The sequence below is a fragment of the Poecilia latipinna genome, unplaced genomic scaffold (genome assembly GCF_001443285.1).
Source record: "Poecilia latipinna isolate Pla-1442-1.1 unplaced genomic scaffold, P_latipinna-1.0 Scaffold15, whole genome shotgun sequence".
In the NCBI taxonomy this organism is placed as follows: Eukaryota; Metazoa; Chordata; class Actinopteri; order Cyprinodontiformes; family Poeciliidae; genus Poecilia; species Poecilia latipinna.
The window spans coordinates 689,210-709,330 of record NW_015112631.1 but is presented as its reverse complement, the minus strand read 5'-3'; the positions used below and the strand labels follow the sequence as shown (position 1 = coordinate 709,330).

General features: G+C 38.0%; 1 protein-coding gene across 3 annotated transcripts in view; it reads right to left on the bottom strand.

Moving 5' to 3' along the window:
• gpr4 (G protein-coupled receptor 4) overlaps window positions 1–20,121 on the bottom strand; it is a 50,166-nt gene that overhangs the window by 8,380 nt on the left and 21,665 nt on the right. Inside the window, exons 1-2 of one of the 3 annotated variants that reach the window (XM_015032931.1) lie at window positions 3,372–3,724; window positions 1,487–2,121 (exon numbers count right to left, since the gene is read on the bottom strand). In XM_015032931.1, the coding sequence (XP_014888417.1) occupies window positions 1,487–1,648 (162 nt within the window). In that variant the 5' untranslated portion in view covers window positions 1,649–2,121; window positions 3,372–3,724. Of the gene's footprint in view, window positions 1–1,486; window positions 2,503–3,371; window positions 3,725–20,121 lie in introns of those variants that run through there. The other 2 variants (XM_015032923.1, XM_015032940.1) reach the window with 2 other exon arrangements.

Sequence of the window (20,121 nt, the reverse complement as noted above, 5' to 3'; positions counted from 1 at the left end):
TTAAAGCACTTTGAACTGCCTTGTTACTGAAATGAACCGTACAAATAAACTTGATTGATTGACCGAAACATCCAAACCTAATCAGTATTTTTTCCTGCGCGTTGCATTGTTCGATCTCAGGCAGCCGTCTTAAATGTTTTCCTCTTGTCTTTTCTATGCAGACTGATGGACGTTAAATTGTTTTGAAAAGTCTTTACAGCATTTGGCCAGATTGATTGGCAGCAACAGTTCCTTTTCCTCAGCCATCGCGGATGTCCGTCATCATTAAATCATTGCTGTTGCAGTTCGTATGAAGTGTTTTCTCCAGGCACTGAGAGTTTCTGCTTTCACTTCAATCTGTGGGAGATTAATTCAGTTATCTAGAATAAAAGCTACATGTTTCTGTCACATGTAACTAAGTAAGTAAGCGTGTTTGTGTCGTCAACAATCAGCTTCAAATTTATCCCAGATGCTGAAATTGAAGACAAACAACAATTTGAATGAATGAAAAGTCAATAAGAGTCGTTCCAGCTGCTGCCAAAGCAAATGGACAGTCTGTGGGAAATAAGACTCTGGATATGTTTGATGCCGTATGGGAAAATATCCCGGGGCCGCTGATCGGATCTAACAGGCGGTGTCAGACGTGTGAGTCTGAGGTTCAGTGTAGCTGAACGGCAGCTGGTCTATTTCTGAACTGCTTACTGTTTTTACTGCTAACTTCCTGTTGGGCTGCTGATGCCCGTCTGTCAGAGGCGGGCAGACTAACCAAAAACCAAACTCAAGTGAGAGTAGCACTACTCCAACATATTTTTATTCAAGTAAAAGGAAAAAGGTATTTGCTAAAAAGTCTACTCAAGTACCGAATAACTGGTCGAATTATCAATCATTTACTATTTAAAAATTACATCTTCAGATGGAAAAAAAATACGGGGTTAAGTGAAATGACAATTCATATAAGGAACAAAAAATAAAGAAAATGTTTCCCTTATGAAACTTTAACAAACTGCAGGTGTCTGTCTGCTGAATTTTTGGTTTTCATTCAGTGGGTAGAAAATCAAGAAATTTTACTCAAGTAAGAGTACATTTACTTGAGTAACATTTTTGAAAACATGCACTTTTAGGAGTATTTTACTACTCTGTACTTTGAGTAATTTTATTATTCCTCACAAGTAACTTTTCAGCAAAATGCTGGAGTTTGTTTTAAGTCAATAATTCCTTCATATTGATGAAAAATTCCGCTGGCGCCGTTACCTAGCAACGCCAGCCAAGACCAACCGGTAACCTAGCAACCGAGTTCCAGTTCAGGAGGAACTCGCCTTTCACTTCTAACAGGAAATGCTTCCCAAGGAATTATTTACCTAAAACAAGCTCCTATATCTTTCTGAAAAATTACTTGAGTTAATTTTCTCTTATTTCAAGTGAACTAAGTTCCCTGCAGTAGAAACTAGACCAGAATTACTTGGTAATATTTAGTGTTTTTGCAGTGTTTTGCCTGTTTTGTCCTCACCTGCATGTACGCGGCCCACAGAGCCATGCAGTTGGTCGGCAGCCCCAGAACGATGACTATGATGTAGAGAGTGGGCTGGAAGAACTGGTCCACCTTACTGTCCACATTACAGAAGGTGATGTTGCACATTGTCCTGTGTGGAGCTCTGTTTGCTGAGCTCATTTGGGTTCAGCTCTGTTCCCTCTGTGTTTTCACCCGGTTCCAGCTCCGGCGGCCCCACAGCGGCATGCCGACTCCGGTTTCCCGCCCAGCTCCCAACCTGCAGCTAAACCAGGAGAACCGGAAGCAAGCGGAGGCAGAACATCCGAGGAAAATCATGACTCCTCTGGTGTGAAAGGCCCGCGCCTGGAAGGTCTTCGCCTGTCATGATCCTCTCCCAGGACTCGGAAGAGCAGAGAAGAAGAAAGATGAAAGCTGCCTTATCGACACGGAGCTGGGCGTCCTTTGCAGGGACCAGACCTCATCAATCTTTTAGATATGGGAGGTTTGCCAGGTTCTGCTGTAACGTCGGTGTGTGTTTGGTCCCGACGACACATGAAACTCCAGAGGGAGGGTCGTTATCAAAAGACGGGGATGATTTTACAGACCATCAGCATTCTGACCCCGACACGCCATCCGTTCACCCGGGAACAAACCTGCAACAGAGACGAGGGAGAGTTACTCCACACACCAAACGTCTGGCTTAAAATGACAGAAACGAGATGAAATGATGGATGAGGAGTTTAAGGGCTTGAATTTCTGCATGAAAAAGTTTAGTTTCATTTTTTGTAAAAACTTTTCCAAAAAAAAAAATCAATAATTTGATCAACAACCAATAAGATATTATAGATGAACCAATGTATGATATATATCGTATGTCGATATTAATATTTCTGTTATGGCTGATAACTAATTTCACTAACATCCCGACAATTTTGGAAAAAACCAGGACCAAATAAAAATAAATATTGGTTATTCATAAATTATCGGACCGATACAAATATGTTAAAAAAATAACTAATTTCAGCCGATTTATTATAATTAATTAGAGATAAGTTTTAGGCCTGTCAAAATAAGCATTATATCAATCAATCACATTGACAAAATAAAGTCAATGATTTCCATTTTCATGATTTATTATTTCTCTCTTTTCAACCAACAACCAGATTATAAACATCTTCAGTTTGTCGTCTTGGTCTCAAGCAGCATTTTGCTTCCAGTGACTCAATAATTCATTTTATTTGTCGTTTTGTTTTTTTTATCATGTCTTCCAGTGTTAAATGTTCATGAATCACTTACTGATCTTTGAGAATGTGCTCATGCATTATTACGCCTTTATTACTATTATATTACTTGGAAATAGTTTTAAAACAACAATATCATTTACCACAATAACTTCTGGAATAATTTATCATCCAGCAAAATGTATTGTTGCGACAGGCCTTCACTGTAAATATGTTGATTTTTTTTGTCTAGTTTCTAGTATAAATGTCTCCATACATTTGAAATAAGACACATTTAGTTTGTTTTAAGTCTGTAATTTCTTAATAATGATAAAAAAAACACTTTTACCCCATGATACAAGAGAAAAATTATCAATATTAAGTAATTACTGACTTAAAACAAGCACATATATTTGGCTGAAAAATTACTTCTAAGTTAGTTTGTCTTATTTACTTCATATTTGCACTGGAAACTAGATAAAGAATGAAGGAATATTTTGTGTTTTTTCAGTGTAAAAATACTTTTTTCTCAGTTTTGGGCTCATTTCTTGTTGCATGAGCTTGGTAGCTGCAAACCTTGAGGATTGGGCCGTTATGTAACTGAATGTATGGAGGGAAGAGGAGAGAGAGGAAGAGCGAGTAAAGATCGGTTCTCCGTTTCTCCTGAGTCTCCAGTCATTCACCTTGAACCCAGCAGCTGTTCGTACTGAATTACTCCCATGGCTCGGCGCTCTCTGGGATGTTCGGTGATGAAGGATAAGCTATGCAGGTGGACAAACCGAGAAAAAGGTGAAATTTGTCTCTGCAGCTTCTGGATCTGCAGGACGGATTCACCAATCAGAGCCAAGAGGGATAATCTGGACATAAGAGTCGTTTACACATCCAGATTTAGTGTTTTTATTAAATAAAGAAAGAAAACATATTGATTCCATTTAGTCTTTTTAACATTCATCACAGGTGAGTAGAGCATCCAAAAATTTACTCAAGAATAGAAGTACTTCAGCATAATTTTACTCAAGTACCGAGTAACAGATTAAACTGTTAACATTTAAAAATGACATCATCAGACGGAGCAAAATATAAAGTTAAGTGGAAATTTTGGCATTTTAAGGACCAAAATGACAATAATTCTAAGTAACAAAAAGAAAAAAGAAAATTGTTTCCAAATCAGTTTCTATCAATAAACGACTTTAACAGAAACTGCAGGTGTGTTTTTCTGTCTGGTGGATTTGTGATTAAAACAAGTTTGATTTTCATTCAGTGGGAAGAAAATCCAGAAATTTTACTCAAGTAAGAGCAGAAATACTTCGTAATAAAGTTACTCAAAGTACAGTGTAGTAAAAATACTCCTAAACGTAAAATTTTTTCCTAAAACAAATACTCAAGTAAATGTAATTGAGTAAATGTTTCAATCTGAATCTGGAACTTTATTTTCAATTTTAAGGATTTATTTCCTTAAAACAAGCTCTGTATCCTGCTGAACAATTTCTAGAAATGTTGTCTTATTTTAAGCGTACACAGATATTGGTAGTAGAAACTAAACCAGAGATACTTGGTAATATTTGGTGTTTTTGTCCTGTTCTCTTTAATCTGCAGCGTTTTTAGAGTTGTTGGTTAAAAGTTTTCTGTTTTCTCCTCTTAAATGTGAAGCAGCCACTCCTTTCATAATGAAAATGTGATTTGTAGTGAATCCAATACTGGGGAAAAAAGCCATTTATGTTGTTTATTATTTTTAGCTATTTGTATTTTGCGTTCAGTCCTGGAGCAGACCAGAGTGTTTCTTGCTAAATGGCTGCAGTGTTAGGTAAATAGCCAAGCAGCAGCAGTTTCCAACGAAGTGCTCCGACTCGCTGAGTCAGCGTTTACTTCCTGGGTGTAAGTCCAGGCTGAGCCCTCTGAGACGTCTGTCACCAAAACAGAGAGAGGAAAACAGCTTGAGAGGCCAGAAAAAGACGTTTGCTGGTGTGAAACGCAGAGCCGCCGCCGCAGACACTAAAACAGGTCGGCTACGTTACGACGAGGCTCAACAGCGACCTTGACGTCAAACGTCTTTGTTGAGGAAACAACCAGTTTGATAAGAGGAAAGTTTTAGTAAGCAAGGGAAAAAATCTGTGTTAAAAGTTTAAAATGAAACCAAATTATTTTTTTTGTTTTTTGATGCTTTGGAAACATAAAAATAATATTTTTAGCTTATGATTTTTTTTCAGTCAACCTTAAAGATCTACAGCTGCATGAAAAAAACAAGATATTTGTCAGACATTTTGATTAATAAACTATTAAATCCTCATCAACTTGTTTATTCTCATCTTAAAGACGTGGCGTAAACTTTTGGATAAAAAATGCTTGATTAGTTAATCTATTTAAGTTGAGCATAAAAGTGAACCATTTAAAAGTTCTGGGTGAATTGGATTGTAAACGTCCAAAACGAAAGAAAACATTCAGAACATAAATAAACTCTGCTCTCATGACTCCATGTTGTTTCAGTTCGATATTGTTTGGTCTTGACCAAATATTCACATATAGCTTATAATGTCAAGATGTTAAGTACAACTAAATAAAAAAAGTTATTTTAGGTTTGCAACACTGGCATAAAGTAACTTCATTTGTTTTTATGTTTTGGAGAAATTGATTCTTTTGAGGCAACTGGTTTGCTTAGATTTAACTAAATACAACATATTTATCGAGTAACAAGCAAATAAAATAAATAAAATTTGGATTTTGAAATGCAGAATGGTATTTAAGTGTGCCAAATTATTTCCAGCATTTGAAAGAAACACCCAGCTGATAAACCATTAATGTACAGAAAACAAGTTTTTTATCTTATATTTCCCCAAGAGTGGAGAGAAATATAAGATATTTGTTATCTTATAGTTATTTGTGTAACTAAACATTGTTTTTCCACATGTAATGCCTTTTAGCTTGTATTACTCATTGTTATTCTACATATATTTTTAGGATGCTAACTTGGTGCTTTTGGCGCCTTCTTGTGGTGCAGCAGCAACTTAACTTGCACATACCTTGGACCGGCCCTGCGTCCGATAAATTATCCACACACAGTTCTCATGTGACATCACAGTTTGATGAACCTTGTAACTGACGGCCATCTTGGTATGCAGTTGCTATGACAACAACAAACAAGCTAGCTTAGAAACCAGCTCTCACCTCGTTCCTAACTTATGACCAGTTTAAAGACATTACAACTATTACTCAATTACAGTTTTTGCAGCTTTAGCCACTCACAAGCAGCTAAGCTAGCTTCCTCTTTGGTTACCTAGCAACAACCTGTTGAGTTTCATGTCTTACCAAAAGGCCTCAGAGCTGCATAAAGTGGCACCAAGAGTGATGAAGCGCAGCTGAGGTGTTTTCTGTTTGGAGCAGCTGGTTGTGGTTGTGTGTAAATGATCTGATCAGGAACAGAGGCAACCCGCCGATTAGCCACAGCTCGGCTGTTTTCCTTTTTCACATGTTTATGACTTTCTGTTGTTTTCGGGCTTTTCTTTAATCTGCCAGGTCAGATCACAAGTCAAAACAAGATAATAATAGACCTGCTGGAGCTCTGCTGATTGCAGTAATCACTGCCTGCTGCTTTTGGAAACAACTGATACATGTAACCTTTAACTATAATGAGACAGACGGCCAACATGGGCAAATATACCATATAATAACCGTAATGACGCTCAGCCTTAATATCCAGCAAACAAGTCTGTTTTTACAGCGCATGGTGGGGGAATATGCTGCACCTGTTCTTGGATACGGCAACAGCAAATTTCTCTGTGACTTAAAAACAGCTGGATTACTATAGCTACTAATGTTATAAGGTCAAAGGTGAAAATGAAACGGGAAGAAGAGGAAGGAACATAAAACCACTGCAGATGTTAGAAAACAAAATCTTTCCTCCACTTGATATAGACATATATGAAAGTTTATTAGAAGTTGCTTTGGGATCAATTTGAAGTTTCATTTGAAAATAAAAGGAGAAAAGCGAGTGAAAGGTTTAAAAAGAATAAGAATAGAGGAGAAAAGAGAAAAAACCTTTAGTGTTATTGTTGCTGCTGCTCTTTAGCCAGATAATTAATATGGCACAATAACTATAATGAATTATCCTCCATGTCAACAAACCCATAATTGTTGATTTTTCCCTGTAAAGTAGCACACAGCCTGTTTCTGCTGGGTTTTGTCTGCTTGGTTCAGAGATGTGGACACCAAACTTCACGACTGAAACAAGATGTTGGCTTTAAAGCAAAAATCTAAAACTTTTTCACATTTCACTCGATTTAACAGACAAACTCAGGAAACTCTTTAAAATGTTTCCTGGCCCAGAATATGTAACAGTTTAACAAACAGGAACAGTTCTGGCTTTTTAAACAACAGAAAAAATTATTCCCAGTATTTAATCTTCATATGAAAATTGAGCCGATGGAGGAACTTGACTTTGTTTGCTTTGACCTTCTGTAGTTTTGATCGTTGTTCTGTGAGAACAGAAGCACCTCAGGCTGCGAAGGGAGACGACAAACACAAGAGAAGAACAATACGGAAACCTGAGGGTCGGCTAACAGGTCAGGGGAAAGCAGCGGACGTTTCGGTTCCTCTGGGCCGCGTTGATCAGTAAACACTCCCAAAGCTTTTATATGACACACAAGAAAGGTTTTTAAAGATCAAAAAACAGCAAATGGATTTCTGGAGGTTATGCTTTCAAGAAACAAGAAGAAAAACCCAGCAAAGACCAGAGAGATGAATCACTGAAAGAAACATTTTGGAAACGATGTGCCATCATAGTGAATGGCGACCATAATGCCACGGCGCATGAGGGTCAGAAAAGAAAATTTCCTCCCCAAAAATTAAGAATTAATCTGAGAAATTATCTAGAAAAACCCAGAAATTTCTGAGTTTGAAAAGTTGAAATTTTCCCAGAAAAGACAAAAAAATATATAGATGAATCTCAGACGTTTTCTAGAAAAAAACTGAATTTTTCAGAGTTTAAAAAGTTTAAAATTTTCAAATTCAGAAATTTCCTATAAAATTTCTGACATTAACTTCAACATTTCTGGATTCTTTGGCAGAAACCTACTCCTCCATTTTCTATCAGCAGTAACTCTAATGTGTTGTACATAGCTCTTTTGTAAAAATGCTGAACATTTTTAGCTTAATCTCAGAAATTTTCTGGAAAATACTTGGAAATTTCTGAATTTTAACAGTAAACAAATTTTCAACTTCTGAAATTCAAAAAATTGCCTGTTTTATCAAGACAATTTCTTAGATTGAGCTAAAAATTTCTTGCAAATCTTCGACTTGAGGAGCCAAAAAATGTTCTTATTTTTCTAGAAAATTTCTTAGATTAACCTCTAAATTTCTGTGTTTCTGTTGGAAATTTTCTCTTTTTTCCATCTATAATGGCTCCACTGCGCCGTCGTTCTCAGCTCTTCTGCAAAACGTCAAATTCATTTCCCCAAAAGCGCCGCATACATAAACGTTCCCAAACATAACGGACTTTGTGTTAACATAAAGTCCTGTTTGCTAATGCTGAGATCGTGACCTAAAGTCTAACACTTTGTGTGTGTGTGTGTGTGTACTTACACACACACACACACACACACACACACACACACACAGTCTGGGGTCATTTCCCTGCTCGTAATTGGCTAAAGACATAAAACCAACAAAGCCAAGTAATCTGGCATGGAGTGCACGCTGGTGGAAGACATTGTTTACATCTTTGGACAATTACAGTTGAGTGGACGCTGCCGTCTCCAGGGACGTCAGAGGAATGTAACACTTAAACATCAGCACAGATGTTTTCCCAATCAAAAACATTTCATCTCGGTTGCAGAACGATTTGGATTATTCTGCTTTTTCTTCGCACTTTGCATCCTCCGAAAAACGATCGGGCGATTTTAGGGCGATTACTTTGGCACGTCTTGTCAAACGTCTCCGATTTGCTTCTGATTCCCATGTCCAACACCTCACCCTCTGAACTTTCATGAGGCTGTTTTCATATTTTTAATATTTTAATCTGATGAGATCTGGAGGAAACCACTTCCTGAAATGAATGAATCGAAACAGAGGTCATTGACTTTGACCTTGACATGCTCTGTACACCAGAGACCCAGACGCTGCAACGTTCCCACCGCTGCGCCCGTTTTCCCTGAAACAGCCCACACTTCAGACAAGCTGAGGACACTTTCATTAAAAGTAATCTCAAGCACATTTGTTTTATTCAGAAGATTAACAGCTAAAGAAGCCTTGGAGATAAACGACTTTCTGGGGAGAAAATGTTGGATTTGAAGCGTTTCAGTAAATGATCCCTGTCCGTTTGGACCGCTGGAATAATTATCCGTCATGCAGAGTTTATGTCGCTCTGCACGGTTCTCTGAAAACATCAACAGAAGAAAACCCACCAAGACCTTCAGGTTATTCAAAGAAGTTCAAAAAATTTACACTGAAGTTAAGAAATACTTCAATATATTTTACTCAAGTAAAAGTAAAAAAGTATTTGGTAGGAAGTATACTCCATTTCTGAGCTACTGATCAAATTATTTAATATTTAAAATTAACATCAGACAGAGCAAAATTTAAAGTCGAGTGGAAAATTTGGTATTTTAAGAACAAAAATGACAATAATTCATATAACAAAAATAAAGAAAGATAATTCTTCCAAATCAGTTTCTTTCAATAAAAACTGATGAAACTTTAACAGAAATTGCAGGTGTGAGTCTGAGTCGGGTGAGTTTTTGATCGAAACTTGTTTTTCATTCAGTGGATAGAAAATCAAGAGTTTTACTCCAGTAAGAGATACTTTATAAAAAATTAATCAAAGTATTTAAAAGGAGTAAGAGTATTCCTAAAAGTAAACTGTTTCCAAAAAGTTACTGAAGTAAAAGTAACTAGTTGCTACCCAACTCTGGCTCCATCCACTCAGGCCATCACTGGCTGCGTTTCCATCAAACATAAATCTGTGCAAACTAAAAGTACAGAAATAAATTTGCACCCCAATTCTGAAAAAAACTAAAGTTTTTTGTTAAAAACTTTTGGCGTTAGGAAGAGGTGATTGCGCAGCCAATGGAAATGCGTCACATGACCAATAAACGAATGTTACTACTGGCAGAAACGACAAAGAAGCCGACAGGATTTGCATGATTAAGCAGATTTATTTTGAAAATGTCAATGCAACGCAGCTGCTGACAGTATTCTGGATTGTTGTGTTCAGAGCAGCCATGTGTTGGGCTCACGAACTGCACCATGTCTGGATTATCCACAGGTGTCCTCAACAAAAAGAGGTTTGGGTGAGAAAGAACAACCTCTCCCTGCAGACGTTAAACAGTCTCTTAGTGAAAAATCACACCAGAACAAATCCAAAACAAAATGATTAGGATGCTTTATGGTTAAAGATATGCAGCCTTGTCCTGTGGTAGAGGATTCCAACACTTTGTCAAGAATTCAAGTCATCTCTTAGACTTCATCAACATGTTTTCCTGGACCTATGCTTCCATGAACAGATCAGAATAGATCCCTGGTCCAAACAAAACATGTTCATCACATTTTTTGCTCAAAATCATTCTTAGATAAAGAGATTTCTACCTTTTCTCAGCTCCTTTCAGGGCATCTGTCACTTTGAATCCAAATAAGCTGCTGCTGGCCTTTTCACGTTAAAGTGGCTGCAAACAGATGACCAATTATATAACCGTACAGCTTTGAAAAGAGGAAGTGGAGCCTCCTGCACAACCAACAAGAATGCAGCAAGTGGTTTCTGGATGATAAGTCAACAAAACACTGGTCTTTACCAGCAGCGCATAAAACCAGCTGAACAAACCTGCTGGGACTCAGCTTGGGTTGCTAGGTAACAGACTGGGCTGTGCTGTGGTTGCTAGGTAACGGGCAGCGCCTGCTGATTTATGATGTTACATTCAGATGGTTTTTGAAACGACTTGTTTTCCAGACACCAAACATTATTAACTTATTGCTAAAAACAAGCAGCAGAAACCCAAATGGAAGCTTAAGTGTTCATGTACAATAATCCAACGAATGGAGACAAATCTAGTAGAATCCAAAAATCCAGCAGATTTTAGGATTCTCCACCCGCCTCGGCTGCTGAAGTTCAGTATGAAAGTACTGAACTTTTCCTGGTGTTGTGTCAATGCCAGATGTGGACAGAGGACCCGAAAACTGTACTACAGTAACAGCAGCACTACTTCAACATATTTGTAGGCAACTAAAAGTAAAAAGTAACTGTCCAAGAGTAGAGATACTTCATAATAAAATTACTCAAAGTACAGCGCAGTAAAAATACTCCTAAAAGTAAAATTGATCAAAACAGTTACTCAGGTAAATGTAACTTCCCGACTGCATTGCTTAAAAGTCAAAACAAAAACCATCCTTATCCAAAAATTGTGCATTAGTGGGGAAATTTGAAAAAGGGAAGCGATGACATTTATTTCAATCATTTGTAAACTCAAAACCTTTCCCTGAAAAATCTTCAGTATTTGACATTTTAAACATTAATGTCAGTTTTCAGCACAATCAGCCATCTAGACTTTTTCTGGACAACTACATCATGCAAAGTTCACATTTCCATGAAGAATTTACCACTACAAACAGGAAAATTATCCAGAACTAGTCTTAAATCCAGATTTTTTTATTATTATTGTTTGGGCAGTTTATCAGCTGAAACACCTCAAAGAGAAACATAAAGATAAAGAGAGTGGAAACAGATAACCCTGAAACAAAACAAGGAAAGGCAGGCAGTTTGCTTTAGATAAAATCTGCTCCCGACAGCAACTAACGAGGAAATATGAGTTCTGTTTGCACAAAGCAAATAGATTTTCACGCTCAGTGTTCAACAACGGCAGTGAATGCGAGTCAGAAAATGTCTCAGATTAGCATTTAAATCTATGAGAGAGCATCAAAACATAAAGGAGTTAAGCATGCATGAGTTTGGGCTCCAAAGGCACTGAAGCGTTTTTTCCCCAACACTTCAGATGTTTTCTTTAAAATTACTTCTGATTATTCCTTCATTATTCTAAGCAGGATCCTGCAATCCCATGAGATTAAATAAATATGACTGAGAAAGCAGCCAAATAATCCAAAACCATGGGCAGCAACATAATGCAGTGAGTTCTGCTCGTTCACGCTCTGCAGCCTCCAGATGGCTGAATATAGCTGCTTGCTGCAGGGCGTGTGGGACTCCAAACACCTTGCGCTGTAAGTCCCATGTGCACTGCTACTCAAAAAAAAGAAAAAATAACTTTATGCACTACTAAACTCAACCGTCTTAATGGTAAATAATAGCTTTGCTTTGTTTTCATATTCGTTTAAATCTGAAGAGAGGGAGAGAGGCCATCTGGATAAGTTTCAGCTCAGATAAAGTTAATTATTTTCTAAAATGTCCTGAAAAATAATCCAAGAGAAAGAAACATAAAATGACAAACTTCCATATTATTTTTTATATCTTTTTGGTCTTCTGACAGAGCAACTACTAATCTGAATTTTTTCAAAGAATTAAAAAAGAAAAAACAAAACTGTTGAAGGAAAGCCGTGCTTGCAGTTTGCCTCAAACCACATTTGAGAATCAGCAAAGAATTGAAAGAAGTTCCTGTGGTCAGATTTTCACTTCCACACAGCAAAAACACAAAATCTTACCAATAATCTTTGGTCTAGTTTCAAATGCAAATATCTTAGTACACTTTAAAAAAGACAAAACTAACTTAACAAGTAACTTTTCAGCAAGAAACATGAGATTGTTTTAGCTCAATAATATTGATTTTAAAAAGCACAAATTCTCTTGGCAGATTATTTAAACTAAAAACAAAAAGTTTTTCCCATGTAAAAAGTGAAATAATCATCCAGCGGAACTAGAACTGGGTTGCTAGGTAACGGGCTTGGCTTGGCTGGGGTTGCTAGGTAACGGCGGAGTGGACTATTATACCAGTGTGGAACCAGAACTTTTCATCAACATAAAGGAATTATTGACCTAAAACAAACTCCTACATCTTGATAAAATGGAACTAAGTTATCAATATCAATAAGTAATGCGTCCAATAAAATATTCAATAATTCGATCTGGAACCGCACAGCATTCTGGGATATGTAGGCAGAGGATAGACGTTAGCCTCTTAACCTCTCACAGCTAGCTATGCTAGGCTGGTGGAATCAACTCACTCTCTCACTCTTTGGTTACCATAGCAACGACCTGCTGAGCAAAACAGATGCAGTAAAATCTTTTGATAACTTCTTAAAAATGATCAGCAACGGCAAACAGGAAATGTCACGTCACCAGTTCGGTGGTATTTCCGATATTTAAAACAAAAAACTAATCAATGATGATCAATATCGACTGACATGAAACGCTTGTATTGTGACACGTTTTTCGGCCGTACCGTCCAGTCCTGTTTGAACAGGAACAAGTTTCTCCGTCACTGCATGTCAGCGGATAAAGCAAACAAAAGAGGAATATTAGATTTCAAACTTCATGTTTCCTGAGCCCGTCTGTTTGCTCTCCTCGCAGATAAAACGATACGTTCCTGCGACAAACACTCATCTGGGACGGATCCCGTTTTTCTGCTGCGTCACCCGGAACCGGTCCAGCAGCCCAAACATCCGGGCTCATGTTACCGGGCGGTTACCGGGTGGATACTGGGCGGTTACCGGGTGGATACCGGGCGGTTATCGGGTGGATACCGGGCGGTTACCGGGTGGATACCGGGCGGTTACCGGGCGGTTACCGGGCGGTTACCGGGTGGTTACCGGGCGGCCTCCACTTTGGGCTCGATAGCTGAATCGTTGTGATACAATCTGCTGTTTGGTTTCATCGTAATGATCATGATGTAGTTTTTAGAGTCCAAGTCTCCACACGGAGCGGAGGCTGGAAGCAGCTACCTGACATCAGGAAACAACTGTAAAATCTGAACCGCAGCGTTTACTCTGTCATACACTGTAAAAACTCAACAACCCCACATGACAGACATGCAGCGTCATTTAAAGCATTCAGTTTAAAAACTTCAGTTCTTCTAACAAATCATTAACCTGTTCAATAAAAAGATAAACATCCTTAGAGTAATAAGAATAATAAAAATTTTCCAAATCAGTTTCTCTCAATAAAAAAACTTACGAAACTTTAATAGAAACTGCAGGTGTGCGTCCGTCTCTGGTGATTTTTTGGTTGCATTTAATTCGGTGGGTAGAAAATCCAGAAATTTTACTTAAGTAAAATCACTCTAAAATTAGTCAAAATAATCCTAAATGTAATAAAAAAAAAATTCATAAAGTACTTTAACTTTCAAAGCAAGTCTTTACTTTTACCATTACTTTTTTCCCTTTAACCACATTTTTACTTTCTCCACCGCTGGCTGCGAGTTTAAATTCTGATTCAGAGAACTGATATTTATCTGAGCGTTTCTTTCTGCTCCGTGTCTCTGTGGTCGGTGATCTCTCATCACCTTGCTCAGATCCTGCGCTGGAGGAAACGCTGACGGATCGCCGCCACCTGCAGGGTCACCGTTATTACAGCGATCCATCACCGAGTGGCCGCGTCCACCCTCCAGGTGAGTCACAGCAGATGGGATTACAGCAAAGATGAGAGGGTAAATCTGGACAAGCCAGACTGTATTATTAGAAACTGCCAGTCTGCTGCAAGCTAATCAGTTTTTGTTAAGTCCGTGTCAGGAAACGCAGCGGCGCGGCGGTGCGCGGCGGGACGCGACGCGGCGGATTCAGCCTGCAGTCTGCAGATCGAGTCTCCAACCCGCATGTGAGCGTTACGATGATCTGAGGTTTTATTCTACCGTCCATTATGTCGTCTGCACTGTGAGCTGAACGTCTCAATCAGTTTGTGCTATTTTTAAACAAGAACAGCGCTGTTTTTATTCATGCACTGTAAAAAGAAACTACTCGAACCAACTTAATTTATTAAGTTTAACCAACTCAAAGTATTATGATCATCTAACTCAATTCATTAAGTTCATCCAGCTCATTTTAGTAAGTTTCTTTTTAACTGAATTTATTAACCGTGTTTGAAATGACAAATTTAAGTCAGTCTTACTCAAATCAATTAGTTGACCTCAAATAAAGGAGGAAACTAATATTATATCTATCTTTTATCAGGCTTTTTTTAGGCTCAGCCAGCAGTTACTTGAAAGTAATTAGTCAGGAAACGACCTGAAAGTGTCCCGCATGCGCAGTAGAGGGCGCAATAGCGTCAGCGTTCTCGGCGTTCTGCCAACCGCCATAAAGAAGAAGTGCTCAGTGTTTGCGGAAGTAAACATGGATGCTAATGGTGGAGCTTAGCTTACATATTTGAAGTTGTTGTCCGACTGGAGCAGCATATTATCCCGCTTGTGCATACCAGGACGCAGAATAGTGACGTTTGTCGAGTATTAGTGACGTTCAGTTCGGATGAATGCGACCTGGACGTTTGAATCGGACACGTCGGATATCCAAGTGGGTCGGGTCGCATTCGAAAAGAATCCGACCTGTGTTATTCAGACCGTCATGAAAAGATCGGAAACAGGTCGCATGACGTAAAAAAACAAAAGAATTGGGTCACTTTGGGCTGCAGCGTGAACGCAGCCTAAGGTCTCCTGTTGTGCTTTCCCGCTGAGCATCGTGGTTGGTTCAGGATGTGTCAGACGGCATTGAACTCAACTTCTTCAAATCCACTTTTGAGAGTGCACTCTAAAAATACACCGTTTAGAGAATAAAATATGGAGTATTTCTACTCTTGAGTAAAATTTCTGGATTCTCCACTCACTGAATGAAAAACTCTTCATGGACTAACACAGAATTGGAATTCTGAAAGATTAAAATCAGAATTTTTAGATTCTGATTTTAGATTCAATTCTGAGAAAAAAGTTTTTTTTCAGACTTTTGTTTTGTCGATGAATAAACTTTTGATTCGTTCCACTAAACATCTTGCCCAGCAAATCCACTTTATATTTTTATTTTTCAGCAACGCTTAAAGCTGCTGTTAAATAATCATCTCTGTAGCTCTAGAGGGGAGAACAAACGGGACATTTAGTGTCCAACAAGCTGTTGCTGCCTGGTAGTTTTAGTTGTCATTTATCTCCAGTTGTTGCTGCCGAGTCGTCGTCTTATCATGAACAGCGAGCCGTTAGCTCGCTGGAATAGCTTTCCACTTATTGTCATGCAGGCTCACGTTTTCCACCTCCAACGTTTTTAAAACTGTTGCCGTCGCATGAAGCTGGAGGAACGCCACAAGGCTCTTCATCACGCGGGAAATAGTAGCTATGAGTAGCGCTAGATTAGCATTCCAACCTCTTTGCTTAAATATATATTGATTTTATCACAACTCAAACTTGAAGTATTTCTGTATTGTATTTCTGTTGGATCAGGGGTTCCCAAAGCGCGGCGCGTGGGCCATTGCAGTCATCTGACTGATTCTGTGTGGCCCACTAGATGGAGACTTTTTTTTTCTGACTTCTACTTGGAAACAGACTTTCGAGAACCCAAAGATGCTTTTAAATTCATAAAGTATTTTAAAAAAAAGAGTGACCCAAATTCTGTTGATAGTGCTGAGAATAGGTTCAATGTTTCTCTTTATCTCCATGTTTATTTATTTTATTTGAGCCCAAAGTCATTTGCAGCTTGGATCTTTCTGTAAATAACGTGAAAAGTATGTTTATTTAGCATATTTGTTAAAACGATAGTTTGTTATGAGACAGATAATCGATCTGCTCCACTTCCTTCCTGAGCTGAAGAAATACACCAAAACAACCAATCAGAGCCAGGAGGCGGGGCTTAGCGATAATCACAGATTATCTGTCTCTTAATTAGAGGTGAGTTTGCACCACATTGGTCCACTCAAGTAAAAGTAGCATTACTTTAACATATTTACTCAAGTAAAAGTACAAAGAAATTACTCAAGTAAGAGTAAAAATGTATTTAGCAAAACATCTACTCAAGTACTGAGTAACTGATCAAATTATCAATCATTTAATATTTAACAATTATATTTTTGTCCATGTGACGATGTAAAGTTTAGTGGAAAATTTGGTAATATAGTACAACGTAGCAAAAATACCCCCAAAAGATTTTTTTTTTCTTTTTTCAAAAAAGTTGCTCAAGTAAATGTAACTAGTTACTCCTCAATTCTTGTTATATTTTCAAAGGTTTTTCCTGACGTTAGCTTAGAAACACTTTTCACTTCTCCTTTAAGACATTAGCATTGTATCCTGGGTGACTGGGAATCTAAACCACTGCTCTCCAATTCCAGTTCTCAAACACTTTTCTGCAACCTTGAATGTTTCTTCACTCCAAAACACCTGAATCAAATGAAAACTTAATGTCCAGTTTGCCCATTATTTTATCTAATTCAGCTTTTAGATTTAAAAAAACGCCAAAAATTCTGATCAAACCTTGAAGTTTCTTCACATTCCCAACATCTGATTCATAGAATAAAACAATAATCCAGCTTCCCTGCTTTGTTACATGAATCACTCAGAAATATTTAAGGAATTAGAGACAAAATACAACAGCATAACTCACCAAGACTTCTTATCACAAAAACACGGAGCGCAGCATTGCATGTTCATGCACCTCACTTCCTGTTTCCTTATTGGGCACCAAATTGGTCCAAAAAAAGGTTATTTATTTCTAGAGCGTGCCTATTTACAGTCACTACCCTGTAAAAACACCAACAGAAATCCAAGAAGAAAATTTATTGAAGGTTAAAAGGTCAGCAGAGGCTTTGATCCTTTGTGTAGTCTGGACTGGTTTGTGAAATAATTAGCGTCGCATTCTCCAGGAATCTTTTCCTTCCTTCCTTTCTGGGATTAGACGGATTCCTGATCGACCTTTTCAAAGGTTTGCTCACCGCATTGTTCAGTAAAGACATGCAGAATATTTAGATGTTTGTATTTCTTTGGAGATTATACGTTTGTTGAAATATTTTAAAACAGAAAAGGTTCAACCAGTTTGGGTTGTGTTTCTGTTCGCAATGTGAATATTTGTTAATTAGAAACGCAATACAAGCCAAATAAACCAGGTTATTTACACAGTAAACTAGATTTTGCTCTATTTGTTCTCTCGGCTCAGGTTGCCTCATCAGTCATTCAGGAGTCTATTTATACACTGCAAAAACACAAAATCTTGCCAAGTATTTTTAGTCTAGTTTCTACTGACTTGAAATAAGACAAAACTAACTTACAAGTACATTTTCAGCAAGATGTAAGAGCTTTTTAAAGTAAATAATTCCTTAAAGCTGATGAAAAGTTCTGGTTCCACTGGTAGAATGTTCCACTGCGTCGTTACCTAGCAACCCCAGCCAAGCCCAGCCCGTTGCCTAGCAACCAGTTCTAGTTCCACTGGCAGATCATTTAATTTATAACATGGGAAAATGTCTTGTTTTAAATGAATTAATCTGCCAATGGAACTGGAACTTTTCCATCAACATTAAGGAATTATTTACCTAAAATAATCTCATATGTTGCTGAAAAGTTTCATTCAAGTGCATTAAAATAGAAACTGGGCCTAAAATACATGGTAAGATTATGTTTTTTGCAGTGTACTCCAACATATGTCCACATAGTTCCTGTTTTAAATGTTGCAGTCTATATTATGACCATCCTAACACAAAGTAACAGACGTGTGTGTGTGTGTATATATGCATACAGAGGATTTTGAAATACTTCCCTGTAAGCTCTACCATAACAAAACAAAATCCCATAAACCGGGTTTAAGAGGGGTCACTCATTACACTGAACAGAAGTGAAAAGTGTGTTTGAAAGGAGAAAAGAGGCATTCCAGCTTCAAGTGAAGGTTAACAGCAGCTAATGGTGGTTATTCATTTCATGCTTGATTGACTGCCGCAGTCTTTGATTCAGAGCCTGGTCGGCTCGACCGGACGACCTGCAGGGAAAATTAATGACTTCCATAAAAATGTCACCTGCAGTGTTTTCCACGGTTCTCAGGTTTATTGGCTACTTCTGGAGGCGTGCGCGCACCGGTATGCAGATTAGCATGTTGCTGCACATAAGCCTGATTGGCTTTCAAGGAGGTTGCTGCTGCAGAAAACCAGTTATTTACACACCTGCTTTAACAGGTTCAATCCATCCTTCCTCCTCCTCCCCTTTTTTTCTACTTGTGCATTGCATCAGCACAGCAGCGTTAGAGGAACACAGTGATTTGCACACAGAGTCCTCAACCAGGCACTGAACCCCGGAAAAATGACGACGCTGTCAGCAGCTTTAATGATGGGCTGCAGAAAAACCTCCAGTCGTTTATGAGGACAAGCTGCAGCAGCGGCGAGTCTCAGGCTGCTGACAAACACAACCGGACAGCCAGCAGAGCGCAGACGCTAATATCTGTTGAAATGTCAGGTAACAAAGACAGTTACAGCCAGAAGTTTACATACACCGAAGCAAAAGAAACATCTGTCTCTCATGGTCTGAGTAAAGGTTATTATAATTAACTAAAATAACTATAATAATAATGTGTTGTTGCAATACGCATAATTTTTGTTCAATGAAACATTTTAGTAATAAACCAAATGATGATGTTTGCAGATGATATTGTGATTTTTAGAAAGAAGCGAGGTGGTTTCCATCATTTCTTTAATGTGAAGGAATAAAAAATAAAACGTGCTTAATTGAACAGATAGTTATTAATGTTTCAGTCTTTCATTAAAAAAATTTAATAATTCATGCAAAGTTCAGTTTTGCTATTCTAGTTGACAAATTATAATTTCTTTTATACATAAAGAAATAAATAAGTACTTTAAACAAATACCAGTCTTGCTTAATAAACATAAATAAATTATGCAATTAGTTGCCTTATTTTTTTAAGTAGCTAGGGCAGGATATTTTTATCAGTGCAGCATGCTGCCAGGATGTAGCTGTTTCTGTCGCCACTTCCTGTCGTCTCTCTCTCTCTCTGATTGGTCAGATCTGTTCTGGTTAATGGTGAGAAGTGACGTGAGCAAATCTAAACTCTTTCATCTTCAGCCTGGGTGAGATTCAAATTATTGACCCAAATTCAAAACCCACTCAGTATCGACACGCAACGATAGAAATCAGCACGAAAGTATGAACCAAATCAAAGCAGAGAAAGAGAAATGGAGTAAACAAGCAAACTGACATGTCAATCATCCAAGCATAGACTTGGATATTAAACTGGATCTGGATTAGTTTGTTTCAACAGCTGCGTTTCCATTGACCTCAAGTACTATTACCACTTATGACAAGACATTATTCTCATGTCATAAGTGAAATAATCTGCCAGTGGAACTAGAATTTGGTTGCCAGGTGACGGGCTGGGCTTGGATGGGGTTGCTAGGTGACAGGCTGGGCTGGGGTTGCTAGGTGACAGAGCAGTGGAATATTATACCAGTGGTACTATAACTTTTTAATTAATAATAAGATGAATATACAATACAAATAACTTTTTAGCAAAATAGGAGCTTGTTTTAAGTGAATAATTCATTAATAT